The 17,441-nt window shown below is 48.8% G+C and overlaps 1 protein-coding gene across 1 annotated transcript in view; it reads right to left on the minus strand.

Annotated features, from left to right (window-relative positions):
* The window catches only part of CTPS1 (CTP synthase 1), a 36,014-nt gene extending 20,210 nt beyond the window's left edge, over positions 1 to 15,804 (minus strand). Inside the window, exons 1-7 of the mRNA XM_072723692.1 lie at positions 15,687 to 15,804; positions 11,535 to 11,713; positions 10,471 to 10,641; positions 8,014 to 8,114; positions 6,977 to 7,093; positions 4,481 to 4,564; positions 3,529 to 3,609 (exon numbers count right to left, since the gene is read on the minus strand). Coding sequence (XP_072579793.1) covers positions 3,529 to 3,609; positions 4,481 to 4,564; positions 6,977 to 7,093; positions 8,014 to 8,114; positions 10,471 to 10,641; positions 11,535 to 11,700 — 720 coding nt within the window. The 5' untranslated portion in view covers positions 11,701 to 11,713; positions 15,687 to 15,804. The remainder of the gene's footprint in view (positions 1 to 3,528; positions 3,610 to 4,480; positions 4,565 to 6,976; positions 7,094 to 8,013; positions 8,115 to 10,470; positions 10,642 to 11,534; positions 11,714 to 15,686) is intronic.
* Positions 15,805 to 17,441: the final 1,637 nt, after the last annotated feature.

Below are 17,441 nucleotides of genomic sequence, written 5' to 3' on the forward strand. Positions count from 1 at the left end.
AGAAAGTTAGAACAAATTATTTTAAGATTTGTGTGGAATCAGAAAAGACCCCGAATAGCCAGGGGAATTTTAAAAAAGAAAACCATAGCTGGGGGCATCACAATGCCAGATTTCAGGTTGTACTACAAAGCTGTGGTCATCAAGACAGTGTGGTACTGGCACAAAAACAGACACATAGATCAATGGAACAGAATAGAGAACCCAGAAGTGGACCCTGAAATGTATGGTCATCTAATATTCGATAAAGGAGGAAAGACTATCCATTGGAAGAAAGACAGTCTCTTCAATAAATGGTGCTGGGAAAATTGGACATCCACATGCAGAAGAATGAAACTGGACCACTCTCTTGCACCATACACAAAGATAAACTCAAAATGGATGAGAGATTTAAATGTGAGACAAGAGTCCATCAAAATCATAGAAGAGAACACCGGCAACACCCTTTTTGAACTCGGCCACAGTAACTTCTTGCAAGATATATCCACAAAGGCAAAAGAAACAAAAGCAAAAATGGACAATTGGGACTTCATCAAGATAAGAAGCTTTTGCACAGCAAAGGATACAGTCAACAAAACTAAAAGACAACCTACAGAATGGGAGAAGATATTTGCAAATGACATATCATATAAAGGGCTAGTTTCCAAAATCTATAAAGAACTTATTAAACTCAGCACCAAAGAAACAAACAATCCAATCATGAAATGGGCAAAAGACATGAAGAGAAATCTCACAGAGGAAGACATGGACATGGCCAACATGCACATGAGAAAATGCTCTGCATCACTTGCCATCAGGGAAATACAAATCAAAACCACAATGAGATACCACCTCACACCAGTGAGAATGGGGAAAATTAACAAGGCAGGAAACCACAAATGTTGGAGAGGATGCGGAGAAAAGGGAACCCTCTTACACTGTTGGTGGGAATGTGAACTGGTGCAGCCACTCTGGAAAACTGTGTGGAGGTTCCTCAAAGAGTTAAAAATAGACCTGCCCTATGACCCAGCAATTGCACTGTTGGGGATTTACCCCAAAGATTCAGATGCAATGAAACGCCGGGACACCTGCACCCCGATGTTTCTAGCAGCAATGGCCACAATAGCCAAACTGTGGAAGGAGCCTCGGTGTCCATCGAAAGATGAATGGATAAAGAAGATGAGGTTCATGTATACAATGGAATATTACTCAGCCATTAGAAACGACAAATACCCACCATTTGCTTAAACGTGGATGGAACTGGAGGGTATTATGCTGAGTTAAGTAAGTCAATCGGAGAAGGACAAACATTGTATGTTCTCATTCATTTGGGGAATATAAATAATAGTGAAAGGGAATATAAGGGAAGGGAGAAGAAATGTGTGGGAAATTATCAGGAAGGGAGACAGAACATAAAGACTCTTAACTCGGGGAAACGAACTAGGGGTGGTGGAAGGGGAGGAGGGCGGGTGTTGGAGGGGAATGGGTGACGAGCACTGAGGTGGACACTTGACGGGATGAGCACTGGGTGTTTTTCTGTATGTTGGTAAATTGAACACCAATAAAAATTAATTAAAAAAAAAAAAAAGAACAACTGGCTATCACAGGCAAAATGAATTTCAACTTTTACTAGAAAGCTGCTATACATAAAAGCTAACTGACAATGGATCCCAAGCCTAAATATAAGCCCCAAATTAACAAAACTTTTAGAAGAAAACATAAAAGAAAATCTCTGTGGCATTTGTTAAGTGGAGTTCTTGGATGATACCAAAAACACAATTACAAAGAAAAAAATTGGATAAACTGGAGTTCATTAGAATGTAAAAGCTTGTGCTCCAAAAGACACCATTAAAACAGTTAAGACAAGGGCAGCCCAGGTGGCTTAGCAGTTTAGCGCCACCTTCAGCCCAGGGCCTGATCCTGGAGATCCGGGATGGAGTCCCCCATCGGGCTCCCTGCATGGAGCCTGCTTCTCCCTCTGCCTGTGACTCTGCCTCTCTCTCTCTGTCTCTAATAAACAAATAAAATCTTTATAAATAAGTGAATGAATGAATGAATGAGTACAAAAACAGTAAGACAAGCCATGGACTTGGAGGAAAATGTGCAAATCCTGTATCTGATAGAAGACTTCTATTCAGAATATACCTTTCAAGTTAGGATTTTTTCAACCTCAGAACAGGTGTATTAGGACTTAGCCCATCGTAAGGCAAGCAAGATCTGTACTTAGTAGGAAGAGGAATTCCTGAGCCAGAGCTCCCAGCTCCGGAAGCACGCCGGGAACACTGATCTCAGGCCCTGGGCCACGCTCACACGCTGACACCTGAGTGCTTGCAGAGACCGGGGGGTGAGGGTGGGGGGTGCGGGGGGTGGCTGCGGGTCAGAGGCTGTCCTGCTCTGTTCACTCCAATGCCAGTGACTTTAACTTTTTGGACCCTCACTTCTGTATTCCTTGTAGTTTTGTAAAAGGATTTCCTCTTATTTCAACTCTGCTGCTTTCTTCTCTCCTCACTAGGCCAGCCAGGCTCTCCTGCTTCATCTACTGACTCTCAGTAACCTGGTGGCAAAGCAAACTACTCACAACCTAACCACAAATTCCTTGACCTCAACTTCCCTGCTACCCTCCTTCAGCCGAACCTGACCACAGCCAACATCTCAACTTACCACCACCAGGACTCCCCTACCATGCCCCACACTGGACAGATGAGAGGTCCCAAAATCTTGAATTTCCTATTTAATAGGTACCCTCCGTTAGCACAGGTAATGAAAACGACTAAAATACGTTTAGAGCCTACACCACCTTAAATACCAGGCACCAGGAATATAAAGCCGAATGAAGTGGTCCCTGCCTTGAAGAAGCTCAAAGTCTGGGGGCACCTGGTGGTTCAACTGGTTAAGCATCTGCCTTCTGCTCAGGTCATGACCCCAGGGTCCTGGGATGGAGCCTGTGTCAGGCACCCTGCTCAGCGAGGAGTCTGCTTCTCCTTCTCCCTCTGCCTACTTATGTGCATGCACTCACTCTGTCAAATAAATAAAGTCTTAAAAAAAAAAAAAAGTTCAAAGCCTATGAGTAGAGACAAATATGGGGACAGGGACACACACACACACACTGAGGGGTAGTATAACAGGCCCACCACCAGCACCCCTGAGACAGAGGTCACCCCAGAAGGATCCACCCTGAGGATCCACCTTGAGGTCTGAGGGTGAGGCAGTTTGACCAGTAAAGCTTCACGGACAATCCTGTGTCCTGGCTAAGCCCTGAAGGATGAAAATGAATAGGAGACGGCCAGGCCAACAGGGAGGGCGACATCCATTCAGCATGGCTGGAGCAAAGAGTACAAGGAGAAGGGAGAGAAGTGGCAGGAGAGGTCAGGTGTGTCCAGAAAACCACAAGCGATAAGGTGATGAGAATCACGGGGCCAACAGACATCAGTTCTAGCGGACAGTCTGCTGTCTCGAATTATGAAATGCCAGGAGCCTCACGAAAGTGGCTGGGAGACCTCAGGATAACTAGACACAAAGCACGACTTACACGAAGGCGGAACTGCTACTTACCTGTTCAGGTTCAACATGGCAAAACATCGATATTTTCTCTTTCACTGACGTGTCAAGAGGGTTTGAGCATCTGCACACAACCTAGCAGTAAACAGAGGAAGATGTTCAGACAGAAGAAAGGGATTACGAAGTTGTGGTTTTTCCCTGACTGCAGTTAAAATAAACATCACCTTTTGAAGCCGGATCAAAACATTTTAACTCCAGCACAATGTACACCCACTGTTTAAATATAACCCGTTTTTCAAAATTGAAATTCCTAAATCTCAGTCTGGAGCAACTAACTGGAGGGCGGGACAGACAACCACACAGATAAGGAACTACTGGAACCGAGGAACTGGGGCTTTCCTCAGTGTAAGTCCTGGATGCGAGGGAGGGGACAGTGAATGATGGACGGAGGGGAGAGACCAGGCATGACCTCATGCTTGTCCCTGAGGACATCTCTGTGAGACAGCCCCAGCGCAAAGCACCAACCCTGTTTCCCCACCATCAACGAAAAGCATGCCAAGAAAACAAGATTTCAATGTGCCATGGAGCAAAGATTTTCTTGCCTTTTTTTCTTTTAAATTGAAGTATTGTTGACACACAGGTTACATCGGGTTCAGGGGTCCAGGGTACGACACAGTGATTTGACTCTATACCCTACGCTATGCCCACCAGGCGTGCAGCTGGCTCACCAGGTGACGCCAACACAACACAACTGACTTCATGCCCTGTGATGTGCCCTTCTTCCCCGTGACTTACTCCCTCACGGGACGCCTGTGTCTCCCCTTTGGCCAATTCCCTCCCCTCCCCTCTGGCAACCACCAGTTTGTTCTCTATCTTTATGAGTCTGCTTCTGCGTTTTGTTTGCTTTGTTTTTTAGATTCCAAGTTAAGTCACAGGGTACATGGAGAAGAGATTTTAATTAGGCACACAAGACTACCCTGAAACCAGGGAATCATAAAAATCTTACCAGATCTGGAGAAAGCCCGAGCCCTCTGAGTTCCCGCACGCTATTCTGGGTGGGTTTAGTCTTCTGCTCTCCTGTTGAACTTGGCTATTTTACAAAAGGAAGAAAGTTAATTTCTCTCTGATAAGGAATTTTCAGGTATGATTGTTCTCTGTACCCCTTTTATTGACCATTATCTAATTTAGTGGTGTTTTATTTGTTTGTTTTGGTCAAAGGCACATGTGCATGTATTTTAGAGTCAAAGAGCTCCACAGTCTGTTTTAAGGACAGCGGTACTGGTGCCCGCTGAACCACTCCCCTTCCCCAATTCCCAGAGGCGGCCCCTCTCCCACTCTTACGTGATCCTTCTGGTAGGCTTTGAGCTACTTCTTGATTTGTAGCTTAAGACATTTCCTATGGATTCCCCTGTTAGAGGAGAAACCTTCTCTCTCTACTACATATGCACCTGTCCTCTGGCTACAACCCATCTCCTGATACCTCTCCAGTGCTACGTGTGTTGAGTGTTTAAATACTGCCCACCATAAATCATGCACCATGCTTTTCCTTTCTGTCCAAATTTGGTTTGTTTTCCTTTTTGGTGTTTGTTTTGTTCTGTTTTCTTGGTATTCTGAGTTTCTTAAGCACTAAATTATCCCTTATCTCCCCTCACACTTAGCAGATTTGCTGGGTATAGAATTCTAGGTTGGAAAGCATTTTTCCCTGAGCACTTATAATATAAGGACATAGCTCCAATAGTCTTCTAGTTTCTAGTATTGCTGCTGAGAAAGTGTAATGCCTTACTGACTCTTGGTTTTTCTCTTTAGAGCCTTTTAGAATGTCTGCCCCATTATTCTGAAATTTCAGTGATGTGTCTTGCTATGGGTCATTTCTCATTCAATATGCTGGGCATCTGGTGGGTCCTTTCAATCTAGAAACTAATGTCCTTAGATCTCCTTGAATCATTTAGATCAAAGGATCAGAAAACTTTCCCTGTAAAAGCCAGATAATATTTTAGGTTTTGTGAGCCATACAGGCTGTCACAAGGACTCGAACTCTGCTGTTTTAAATAAAGAAGTCGCCACGGACAACACATAAACACGTGGGCAGGGCTGTAGTTCCATGTAATTTCATCTGCAAAAACTGGCAGTGAGCTGACTGGGCCTGTGGGCACAGTTTGCTGACCCCTGGTTCTGATTACACGTCCCCTCTGTTTCTCTATTATTTTCTGGAAATCCTAGCCCAGTCCTCTCGTTCTCTTACCCCTTCTCTCACATTTCCTATCTCTCGATCTTCTTGTGTACTCCCCGGGGTAGTTCCTCCACCTTCTTTCTCTCTTTTTCATTCCTGCTATCCCATTTTTAATTTCCAAGAATTCTCTTCTATTCTCTGAATGCCCCCTTCTTAGGCCCAATTCTTGTTTCATGGATGCAGTTTATTTCCCCTTGACCCCTTGACTCTCTGAGGACATTAACGACAGGTTGTTCTGGCTTCCAAGTTAGGAGGTTTCAGCTTCTTCCAGAGCCCAAATTTCCTCTAAGTTCCCCCTTTGTCCTGCCATTTTGATTTCTTGTGAAGTTAGGTGCTTTTCCCAAATGTCTGGTGAGCACTGGCTGCCAGTTGACATTTAAAAGCTAACTGGAAGTTCTGAGTGAGTGGACTTGTGCCCTGGGGTCCTCACTTGTGTCACTGGGGAGCCTCGAAGGGCACTATGTTTTCTCTTGGGCGAGTCATATACCCTATCATGAACCTTGTGGGAAATGGTCCAAGACTGGATATGATGATTCTGGAAACCGAGGGACAGAAGGCAGGATGTCCCAACGGCATAGAAGTGAGCTTTACCCCTGTGTTTTTAGTTCAGTATTACCACTCTTCACTGTTCCTAATATCTGCTCGTCTATAATTCCTCTCCAGAGAAAAAGCTTCAGTCTTCTGCCTAGGTGGGAGAGGGACTGATGCCCAGTTATGCATGTTAGGGAAGGAGATGCTGGGTTCTAGCTGCTTCTCAAATAGCAGTTACCATGATCCGCCCCCCCAGCCCTCACGGCACCTGGCACTGCCCCTGCCTGGGCCCTGAGGCTTCTGCAGGGCAAACAGGGCTGCTTCTCAGCTGGCCCTGCTCCAGGATTAGGATTCTGCTCCCACCTCTGCTATGTCACTTTGTACACATCACCTGCTTTCTGGCCGCCTACGTTTTGTTCCCATTGATTATTTCGCATTTTCTTTGTGAATTTTTCTTTAAAAAAAATTCCCTTTACTCTAGTTGTAGCAGGCTTTCACCACGTAGTAGAGACAAACGAATATTTTCAATCCACCATCCTCAACTGCAGCTTCCCTGGAAAATCTTCTAAATGTTTTCCATCCAATCTTTTCAAAAAGTAGGATTACAATAATTTTAAATCCACAAAGAAGGTCTTTATTCCCTTCACCTCACATATCTAAAACAGATAAGGAATGAAAACCATCCTCTTCTCTTTCTTTTCCACAACCCCCCCTCCCCAAAGTAAAACTTAAATGCCTTACCTGAGGAACCAGACTGACGTGAATATTACAAAAGTTCTCTCTTTTGACCTTGAACTGGAACTGACGGAAGGCCTCAATAAAGGGCATGCTTTCTATATCTCCCACTGTTCCACCGAGCTACAAGAACAAAGGTACCGTAGAGGTCAAGCACTAAGCCTTTTTCTCGTGGGTTAGTTTTCTAACACTGCACCTCATCAGCTCAGCTCTGTGATCAGAAACAGCATAATGTGGACTCTCTGGGCCCAGATAATGTCACTAAGCAGTAACTGACATTTCTTTATGCTGAAAGGTTACTTTCCTGGACAGGCTCTCCATTTCCCAAGGTTATAGATCTGGCCAAGAAAAAGACTGGGTGAAAAAATGTACTAGAGGTTTTATTTGCACAAAGTTGCGAAGCAAAGAAAACCTAAATCTTATCTACTTGGTTAGCTGTAAATAACTTTTGTATAAAAATGTATCAATCATAAACTGCTGGAATTTCTGAGTCCCCTACTTTTGTGGGAACATGGATCTAGGACCATCAGAGCAGGAGTAAAGAAACTGAAAGCAATGGGGCTCACTGAGAGAGATCAACATTCCTACCAGAGGAGGGCTGAAGGAGCTGACTTTCTCAAGAGATGGAGGAAAACATGTCCTGCCGCTCTCAGCGGTACTGTCCACAAAGAGTGAATGGACACATGCTTGCACAGAGTACTGCTCGCAGTGGTGTGGCCACTCCCATGACTGTGCCCTTACCCGCCCCCTGCAGTGAGGAGGGTCAAGGGCCTCACAGGGCACCTCTTATCAGGAGCTGATGGCCTGAGGGGAGGAATATGTACACTCGGTTAGAAAAGATTCATACTGGGCGCCTGGGTGACTCAGTGGTCGAGTGTCTGGTTCGGCTCAGGTCATGATCCCGGGGTCCGGGGATCGAGTCCCGCATCGGGCTCCCTGCATGGAGCCGGCTTCTCCCTCTGCCTGTGTCTCTGCCTCTCTCTGTGTCTCTCATGAATAAATAAATAAAACCTTTAAAAAAAGAAAAGAAGAGACATACAAACCTCAATAACGCACACTTGAGGCTCCAGGCCATCTTCATCCACAGGTATTAATGCCTGTCTCATGACCCACTCCTGGATTGCATCTGTGATGTGAGGGACAACTGGAAGAGAGAAAAAAAATACATACCTTAAACTTTTCTGTCAGTGCTGGTGGAGGCAGACATGCTTACGAGGACAATAAAGTGCTGCAGGCTTTGCCTGGAGTGGTGATAGGGTCATAAACATATTTTTGACACAGCTCCGAGATGGCGTTGAAAAATCTTTAGGTTCCTCATACTTCCCACAGCCTCCCTTCCAGGTTCCCAAGTTGTGGCTGAACGTACATGAGGGTAAGGCCAAGCGTGCATCCTGAACTGTGGCCCTGTGCAGAGTCTACCCCGGCAGCACCACAACTCAGCCCCACACCACTGACTGTGGAAGGCGGCTGCTTCACACCCGGGGGCTTCCCAGGCCCCCATTCCATCGTGTTCCGGTTTACAGAAGGATAAACAATCCCCCGAGGAGAGACAGTTGGGTCCCGCAGGGTGGTCAGGAGCACAGCATCTGGGGCCTGAATGTCTGGATTCAAACCTCAGTTCCACCGCTCCTTAGGTACGGATCCTTGAGCAAATGACTGAACTATTCTTAAGCTCAGTGTCCCTATCCACTCAGGGGCAGTAAGAGCTTCAACTTCATGAAGTTGTGGAAATTGTGAGCGACACCACTGGTAAGATGCTAGGCGGAGCGCCTCGCATGCCAGGGCTCAGCAGAGCCAGCTACCAAGCTAAACACTTGTTAAAATCCTAGTTGTAGGACTCGGGAGGCAGCCTCCTAAGGGGCAGGGATTACTGTTTAACTGGCTCGTGTTTAACCAGCAGTGCCTCGGGCACAAGGATACTCATTATCTATTCCACACACAGCAGCCAAAGGGATCTTCTAAAAATGGAAAACAGAGCTCCTCGGCTCCCATGTTCTAAACTCTTCTACGGCTTCCCACTGCTCTGAAATCCAAACTCGGGGACCATGGCCCAGAAGGTCCTGTTTAACCTGGCTGCAGGCCACCTGACCCCCCCTCCAAGCATCCTATCCCCCCAACCACAGGTCACTCTGCAAGACACCCTCCACCCCCTGACCTCTATGACAGGGCCCCTGCAGCCCGGGCCTCTGTGTACTGTGCCCCATCCCCTCGGGCCCCGGCTGGCCTCTCATCACAAATGCCCCTCGGGGAGACTTCCCCTAGCCACCTGTCCAAATGGGCTATCTTCACATACTCTCTCCTCACTATTTATTTCCTCCACAGCTCTTATCAGATGCCGTGTTTCATGTATTTTTGTGTCTCCCACTCAGTAGCCTCCGCCTCCGTGGGGGCAACGAGCTCACTGGTCTGGTTCATCACATAGCCCCAGGGCGGGTGTGACTGCAGTGAGGATTCAAAAAATATGTGACGAAAAAAAAAAAAAATATGTGACGAATCAATGTGTACACGAATGAATACCCCGGAGGCCTAGAACAACTAGATCTCGATCTCATCGAGATCGTCATAATTCCTAATTGACCCCCTTTCCTTGTGTCAGGAGCCCGGAGTTTTATTGCCCTCTGAACAATCAGGAAGGGCAGGTAGTTTATCGCCATCTCCCAGAAAAGGGAACCAGATCTCAGAGGTTAGGTATCAGCCTGCCTTCACACCGCTGGGAAGTGGCAGGGCTAAGGCTCTAACACATGACCCTGATAGCCCCGAATCTGACCAGGGCGGCCCCAGACTAGAGCGGCCTGTCAGCCTGACCCTCGGCTTAGCAAAGTCTAAAGCCAAGAGGAGAGTCACTCTCATAACACACACGCCACCCCCAATCTAGACTTCGGCCATTACACACTAAACCAGTGGTTTTTGAACCCCACCTTTTAAGAGTGGCAATTTTCTCAAAAGAGTGCTGTGCGAAACCCCAGGGCAGCAGACAGACACAGGTGAAGCCGGCTGATGAAAGCACAGGAGGACCCAGAGACCGGCCTCTCAGACTCGCCCAGGCCCATGTGCGCCAATGAGCAGCCTGCAAACCAGTGAACACGAAGGACATTCTTTTCCTACCACCGCCGAAATCCATCCCAGATGCTAGACATATACACACACCACCTGGCTTGCTGCCCTGGCCTAGCTGCCGTCCTTAATTCACACCCATCACTGCGTACGAACAACAGCTCTCTGGACTCAAATCCTGCCACAGGACTCACAGCTTCCGTGTCATTCTCAGAACAGCAGGGGCTTCTTCACATTTATTTTTTTTTTAGTAAACAGCTGCACAACTCTGAATTTTCAACCGAAGGCATATTTCAGTAACAATACCTTGACACTTCTGGCTGCAACTGCACAGATAGTAAATTTCTATACACAAAAGGAAAAGAAAGCAAATTGGAAAAAAAAAAAAAAAAAAAGGAAGCAAATTGGTTAAGATGTTTATACCCTGAAGGCAAACCCAGTTTTACCTTGGACGGTTTTCCCCAAGTAATCTCCTTTGCGTTCCTTGTTAATGACGTACTGGTAGATCTTTCCAGTCGTCAGATTATTGTCCTTGGTGAGGCGGATGTCAAGGAAGCGCTCATAGTTCCCCAGGTCGAGGTCTACTTCCCCACCGTCATCCAGCACAAAAACCTCACCTGTGATGAACGGTGGAAATGGTCAGGGTAAGTGAAAAACACGTTATGTCATGGCAAACGCGAGTCTCAAAACATAAACACTTAAGCAGAACAAAGTCTGCATTACCTTGATACGAAGCAGAGAAATTTATTTCTAGAAAACTAAACATGACACAAAAAAAAGAAAAATCACCAACCATTCTGCAAAAGGTAATAGGATACTTCCAGTCTATCAACAAGCTCAGTCTCAATCAGGAAGTAATGAGAGGGCGAGGAACGAAGGAAATCATAGCCTCAAGGGCGGTGGGTACGGGGAGCTTGACAGGAGTGTGCTATCTGCTGCCTACAGAGAAAGAACTTTCAACAAAGCCTCCTACAGAAAAACGTTTCTGATGTGATCAAAGCATGATTTCCTTCAGAACTCATGCCGGATATTAAGATCCTGTTGATCAGAAAAACCAACTTCTGGGCTAAACTTTGGTTCCAAACAAAGTTGTGAAACTCAAAGTTTCCCCCGTTCCTTTGTTTAACATTCATTCCTTGAGACGTCATTCTAGAAGTTCTGCCCAGGATGGTTCATTCTCACCATCACAAAAGGAGAAGAGCTCAAAAATGGGAAAAAGAAAAAAATGTCTTCTTTTCCACCCTCAGAGACCTCTCTGAGGCCTTCTGAAAGACCTTTCTCTTTCAGAAACCTCTAGACTCTCCTCATGACATTGCCTGTTTAGATTTCTGCTTCCTGCTCTCTGTTCAGGTGAGAAAAGCATATTCCACTACACTAAGGACTTTTCTGGAAGGAAGGAAATGCAAGTTATGTTTATGTAAAATATATACAATTTCCAAAGGCTGACATGTGCTTCTATATACTCCACCATCATTATGTTAATCAAAGAAAAGAAATGCATCGTGCTTACCATGTTCATAAGGAGAGAATGTTCCTGCATCAATGTTAATGTATGGGTCAATTTTAATTGAAGTTACATGTAAACCACATGACTTCAGTATGGTGCCTACGCTGCTGGCGATGATTCCTTTTCCAATTCCTGATATAACACCACCAGTGACTAGAATGTACTTCATTTTACTTTTTGACCTGGAAGTGGGAGAAGGAAAAATTTCAGATAAAGTATATCTCCACAAAGCATGCGTATCTGGGCTCAAGGGCTCTGCCTCTTACTGGCTACGCACCCTCCAGGAGCCTATTTCCCTATCAGCCACACCACTCTAGAAGGTTGTCAGGTGGGACCCTAACAAATACTTCTTGGGAATCACTGAATGGCTTTAGTGAAACGGGAGTCAAAAAGACAACTCGCTTAATCAAATAATGAAGCTCTTGTTGAAGGCTCGGACAACTAACAACCTTGAGAGACAACCTAAAAAAAAAAATAAAATGTAAAAAAACTTAACAACACCTCTGTGAACAGAGAACACTATGCCCCCAACGTTGGCTGACATAGTCACCGGACCCAGGGTTTGGAAGCAGATGCCTCATTATTTTCCCTGCGCGGAAGTGGAAAGGGTTTCAGTCTTGGATGAGCACTTTGGCCACAAAAGAGAGAACGTCTCTGGCCAACCTACAACGTATCACCAAGAAAACACAACTTCTCTAGGTTACGGAAGACAGTAGAGAGTTTCAACGTTGAAAAGGAGTCGCAATGAAGCCTCAAACTCTTCATCAGAGGTGGTTCTCTCCTGTAATTTTCGAATAACTTACTCCTTGCCAGCAGTCTCGCCCAGGTAGGGCCAGGAAGAGAAAGCACATATACTGCAGGGAAGGAACATCGGATGCCCACCCGGCCTGAAGCACACAATGCGCAGAGGATGCAAAGGGAGGGCAGATTTGATTAAATCCAAAGAGCAGCACAGCTGTGGCCGGGAATGGAACAGATGCGGTGAGAGATAAAAGGGGTAGATGCACACAGGAAGAGCAGAGGCTCGAGGTGAGGCGACAGCAACAGGCTTGCCGGGGAGAAATTATCACTGGCCCCCCAGCTCCAGAGACCCAGACACACCATGTGGTTGGTAAATCCAAATGTGACCAAAGGGAGACACACAATCACCAAGCAGAAGAGAATGCTTGCTTTGGCATGGTCAGGACATTTTCCTCCTCCGGGAACACTTCATGTGAAGCCAGATTATAATAAAAATAAGCTCAGAAAGAACAAGGAAACAGGGGAGTTCTACTTGAAGCCTTCCCCGCCCCACTCCTCCCCGAGGCAGGAATGAATACGCTTGGCAAAGTAAGACCGCTCAACGTGACTTCCCCCTTGGACCTCAAGGAAGACACTTAGAATAGGACTTGCTCTATCCTGTTAGAGCGTTTCCAAAAGCATGCTCCTTGGTTTCTGCACAACGTATATGGGGTTCCCACAAGGCGGCCTACAGACCTATAAATCAGAGAAATGCTGTTTAACAGTCAATTGGTTTAATGCCAGACCTCCAGTAGCCTTTAATAACTTAATGCACATTGTGATCTCCCCAAATGGGTATACGGTATGCATTCTTCCCAAGTCCCTAATACCTGGTGGGGGGAGGGGCTGCTACTGTCACCTCAGTCAAATGGCTCCTTATGGACACACAAATATCAGAAGTCAAATGGCTCCTTATGGACACATAAATATCAGACTTGGCTACATTTTAGATGCGTTCTAATCAGGTATATCCCTGACACTATATCCAGTCTCAGACTCAATTTTCGACGTCCCTAGAAATTCCTCGGTCACCCTGAGTGGGTTATAGAGTAGGTTACTTTTACAGAAGACCCATCTCATCCATTTGCATTTGATTTGCCCCAACTTTATTCAAAGAGGGTTAAATCTCTCTTGAGGGATGATTCTTGCGGGCTCCCACAGTGCCTGACAATAAAGATTCCAATGTGCCCAAAGACCAGGAGGGAGAGGCTGACAGGACCCACTCACTCACCCTGATGCACAACACTGATGTGTAGGTGCTACTGTGCTGGACACTTTGGGAACCACAAAACCATTTTGTTTTGTTGTTTTTTTTTACCTTTATTTGCATTTATTTTATGCAAAATTTACTCCCAGGCCATAGTTTTTGTTTCTTCAGTTTCTTCTGGGCAACCTCCTCTTCTGGTTTAAAGACAATCTGCTCTTTTTCACTACGGATGGAGAGCTCACACATGGGTGAATCCGGCCATAAGCCCTGTAAATTCTACACCACGCCTCGGGTACTTTGTTCACCTAGATGTGCTCAATGACCACATTTAGGGGGGACACTGCTCTGTCCCCTCTAAACCCCTAAGTTCAGCAGCCCTCTCTGAACTTTTAGGCACATGTAGTAAAAATCCAGCACACTTTTTGGGCCACCGACCCTGTGTGCATGCCCATCATGTGGCCTGGGCACACCTACCAACTCCACCACTGTAATGACCGAATGGCACATAGTACATCTACAGAGCGACAACCTTCAGATACTCGGTGGCTTTTTCGATATGCCTATCCTTGATGGCCTGAGCAGTTTCACGCGTGTTCTTAAACTGAACACGAAGATGCGAACCTCCTGATTTGCGAGATTTTGTAGGGTTTTCTGGGTCAAGTGAATAGCGAGCCATTTTCAGAGATCGTCTCAGGCCACTCACAGGAAGAGCAGGGACCACAAAACTTAATCACATCTGGGCTCGTAACTCAAGTTGCTGGCAGTTTGGTTAGAGACAAAACAGTTACAGATAATGAGTAATCCAGTGATGGTGGGAAACCGGGACAACATGTGAAAGGCATACGTGGAGAAGGCGGAGCAGAAAGCTTTCAGTGGCAAGACCAGGGCAGAGATCGTGGCCCAGCAGAAGAAGGTGTGAGAAAATTAAGGCAGGGAGAGGATCCAGACTGCTCCTGTTTCGCTGACCTGAGACTTGCAGGGAGTCTTCAAGAACTGACTGTAAGATATAAAGCACGGGGAAGGGAGGACAGTGAACAGGAAGGTGAAGGCCATCTACAGAAAACAGAAGTAGGGCCAAGAAGAGAGATAGGGAGACAGTGGGAAAGACGGAAAGGGAGGACGGGAACACGGTGGGAAATAAGCTGGAAATGTAAGCAAGGGACCAATTCATTTGGAAACCTGAAGGTCCTATCTGAACTTCACTCTGAAGGCAGTGAACACATCAGGGAGTTCTCAAGCACAGACCTAACATAAATCAAGATGCTTCAGGGGCCGCTGGCTGGCTACCTAGGTAGAGGAAGCAACTCTGCATCTCCAAGTTGTGAGTCTGGGCTCCCCCAATGGGTGTAGAGACTACTTAAAAATAAGAAAATCTTAGATAAAAAATGCACAGGGGAATTCAACAAAGATGGAAAGAAAGAAAGAAAAAAAAGAAAGAAAGAAAGCTTTTTTTGGTTAAATTGGTGTTTGAGAGCCACCTCCAGCCCTAGCACTTTGTGCACTGAGACCCATCGGGTTGCTCCGAGCTGCCTGCCGCCCCGGGTCCTTACAGCTGGTAAAAATGGGGTGAGAATGCCCCGCAGGGGCCGTCACCGGGGCGGCCGAGGGCTGGGCGTTACAACGTGCGTGCACCTAAGCGGGCCACGCAGACGTAGCGAACTTCTGCAAAACGCAGCAGGTCCGCCGCGGGGCAGCGGGGGCCGCACCCTGAGCCCGGAGCGCGGGCGCTGCGAGGCCCCTCGGCCCGCGGGAGTCGGGGCGCGCCGGGGGCGCCGAGCCCATCCCCCGCGCGGCGGCGCCTCCGGGATCCGGGGCGCCCCCCGGCCGGGCCGAGGCCGTGCTCCCGGGCCGCCGCGGCTGCTCGGGCAGGGCTGGGCGCAGGGGCTCCCGCGCGTCCCCCGCCCCCGCGCCCCCCGCGGCCCCGCTCGCCCGCGGCGCCCGGCCACGCGGCCCCGCGCGCGGGAGCCGGCTCCTCGCCGGCCCGGCCGCCCGCCCGCCCCGCTCCGCGAGGCTCGCAGCCCATTGGCCAGGCCCGCGGGGCACCTCTCCCTGATTGGTGCGAAGCCCCGTCTGTCCGCCGGCGGTGTGGCCGTCCCGCGCGGCGCTCGGCGGGCGCTCGCCGCTTCCCGCCCGGAGAACGGCTCCCCCGGGGCCCGCAGGCAGCCTACCTGAGGCCGGCTTGCAGGCCTGCCGTCGCGGGGGCGCTGGGCGAGGGACGCGCGGGGCCGCGGGCAGCCAGTGAGCCGGCGCCGCCGCATGCGCCCGGCAGTCTTTCGCGGGGGCGGGCTCCCGGCGGTGCGCACGCAGGGCGGGGGGCGGGGCTGGCGCGCGGGCCCGCCCCCGGGGCGGGGCCTGCGCCGGCCCGAGTGCGCAGGCGCGGGGCGGCCGGGCTCCTCGGCCCGGGGGCGGCGTGCGGGCGGGGCCCGGCGGCGCTGCTGTGCCCGCGGTGGCTGGGGCCGGCTGCCTCTCTCGCCGGGGAGGCTCTCCAACCTGGCAAGGCTGTCGCCGGGCTCCTGCAGCCTCCCAGGCGAGGCTAGATGGTCACACCGCGTCTCTGAACCGTCCGACCTCGCGAGCACTAGGTTCACGGCTGCCGGTCGCGGGCCCGCAGCTCCTCTCTCCGGCCACGCCACGCCCTCGGGACCGGGGCACAGCGGCGGTGTCACCATCCCACCCCACCCCCGCTGGCCTCTGAATGCAAAAGCCCGGAAGGACGGACTCCTGGGCGCTCGCTCCTTCCCCGCAGCTGGCTTCCCTTGCGGCTGCATCCGACCTGAGGGCGGCCGCTTTGGGCGGAGAGGGCTCCAGAGACGGGGTTCCAGCCGGCTAACGCCCATTGGGCACCCCCTGAGTGCCCCACGCTGGGCCGGGCTCCAGAGGACCCAGTCTCCTGGGCGTGACGACGTAGTGGGGCAAAGCGATCAGCTAGTTGCACGTCATCGTGATTCTCAGAAGTTCTTGATGCGGGAGTGCCCAGCGCGGGAACTGACCGAGCCTGGTGGGGGTCGGGGATGCAGGCAAGAAAGTCTTCCCTGAAAAGGTAGTTTAAAGCTGACAACTGACATTAACTGGCAACGAAAGGGAAGGGAGAGGATGGGAGTGAGAATGATTGAGGCAGGAGGAAAAGCATGTGTAAAGGCCCTGAGGCCCAGAAGAGCCCAGCACAGCTGCATGGGAAGGCCAGCGTAACAGCATTGGAAGAGCCAAAGGAAGGGAGATTATGAGACCAGACTGGGGAGGCGGGCGTGGCCATACCTTGCAGAGCATTATATAGTCCAAGTGACGGATTTTCTCTGTCCTACAGGCTGTGGAAAGCCATAGAAATTTTTTTGAGGAGGGGATTTTTTCCTCTCGAATGGCGAATACATGCAGATGGTTAATTTTTTTGCCCCTTCAAACACTACACCAGATATACTCGAAAATCTCACCTCTGTACCCCAACGTTCCTGTTTTCTTCCCTAGAAGCAATTTGTCACAAGCTCTTGTAATCTTCATTGAAAGATTCAAACGGAAGGTGTGACATGATCACGTTTGTTTTCAGGAAAACGACTCAAACAAATGGTTTCCAAGAAACCAGTTAGGAGGCTTCTGCAGTGGCCCAGAGAGAGCTTCTGGCTTCTTCAAAATCTGGATCACCATTGCTCCTACCCTGCCAAGCTACCCAAGCTGCACTCAGCTCCAAATCGAAAACATGCTTGGGATGTGTTTGAGGATGTGCTATGGCCACACATTCTTTCGAGAAGCATTTGGTGTTTATCTTAGCGCTGGGACATGATAGACACTGAGAACATACCCACTGAAGTAATCGAGGTGCTGTAGGAGACCCGAGAATGAGCCACGCTGTATTCGAGATCATCAGTTTACCCTTTCCTTGCTTGCCTCGAACCTCCACCTTCTCCTGCCCGATGCTCTTTCTCAGCAGT

This window comes from Vulpes vulpes, chromosome 10, assembly GCF_048418805.1.
Source record: "Vulpes vulpes isolate BD-2025 chromosome 10, VulVul3, whole genome shotgun sequence".
NCBI classification, from domain to species: Eukaryota; Metazoa; Chordata; class Mammalia; order Carnivora; family Canidae; genus Vulpes; species Vulpes vulpes.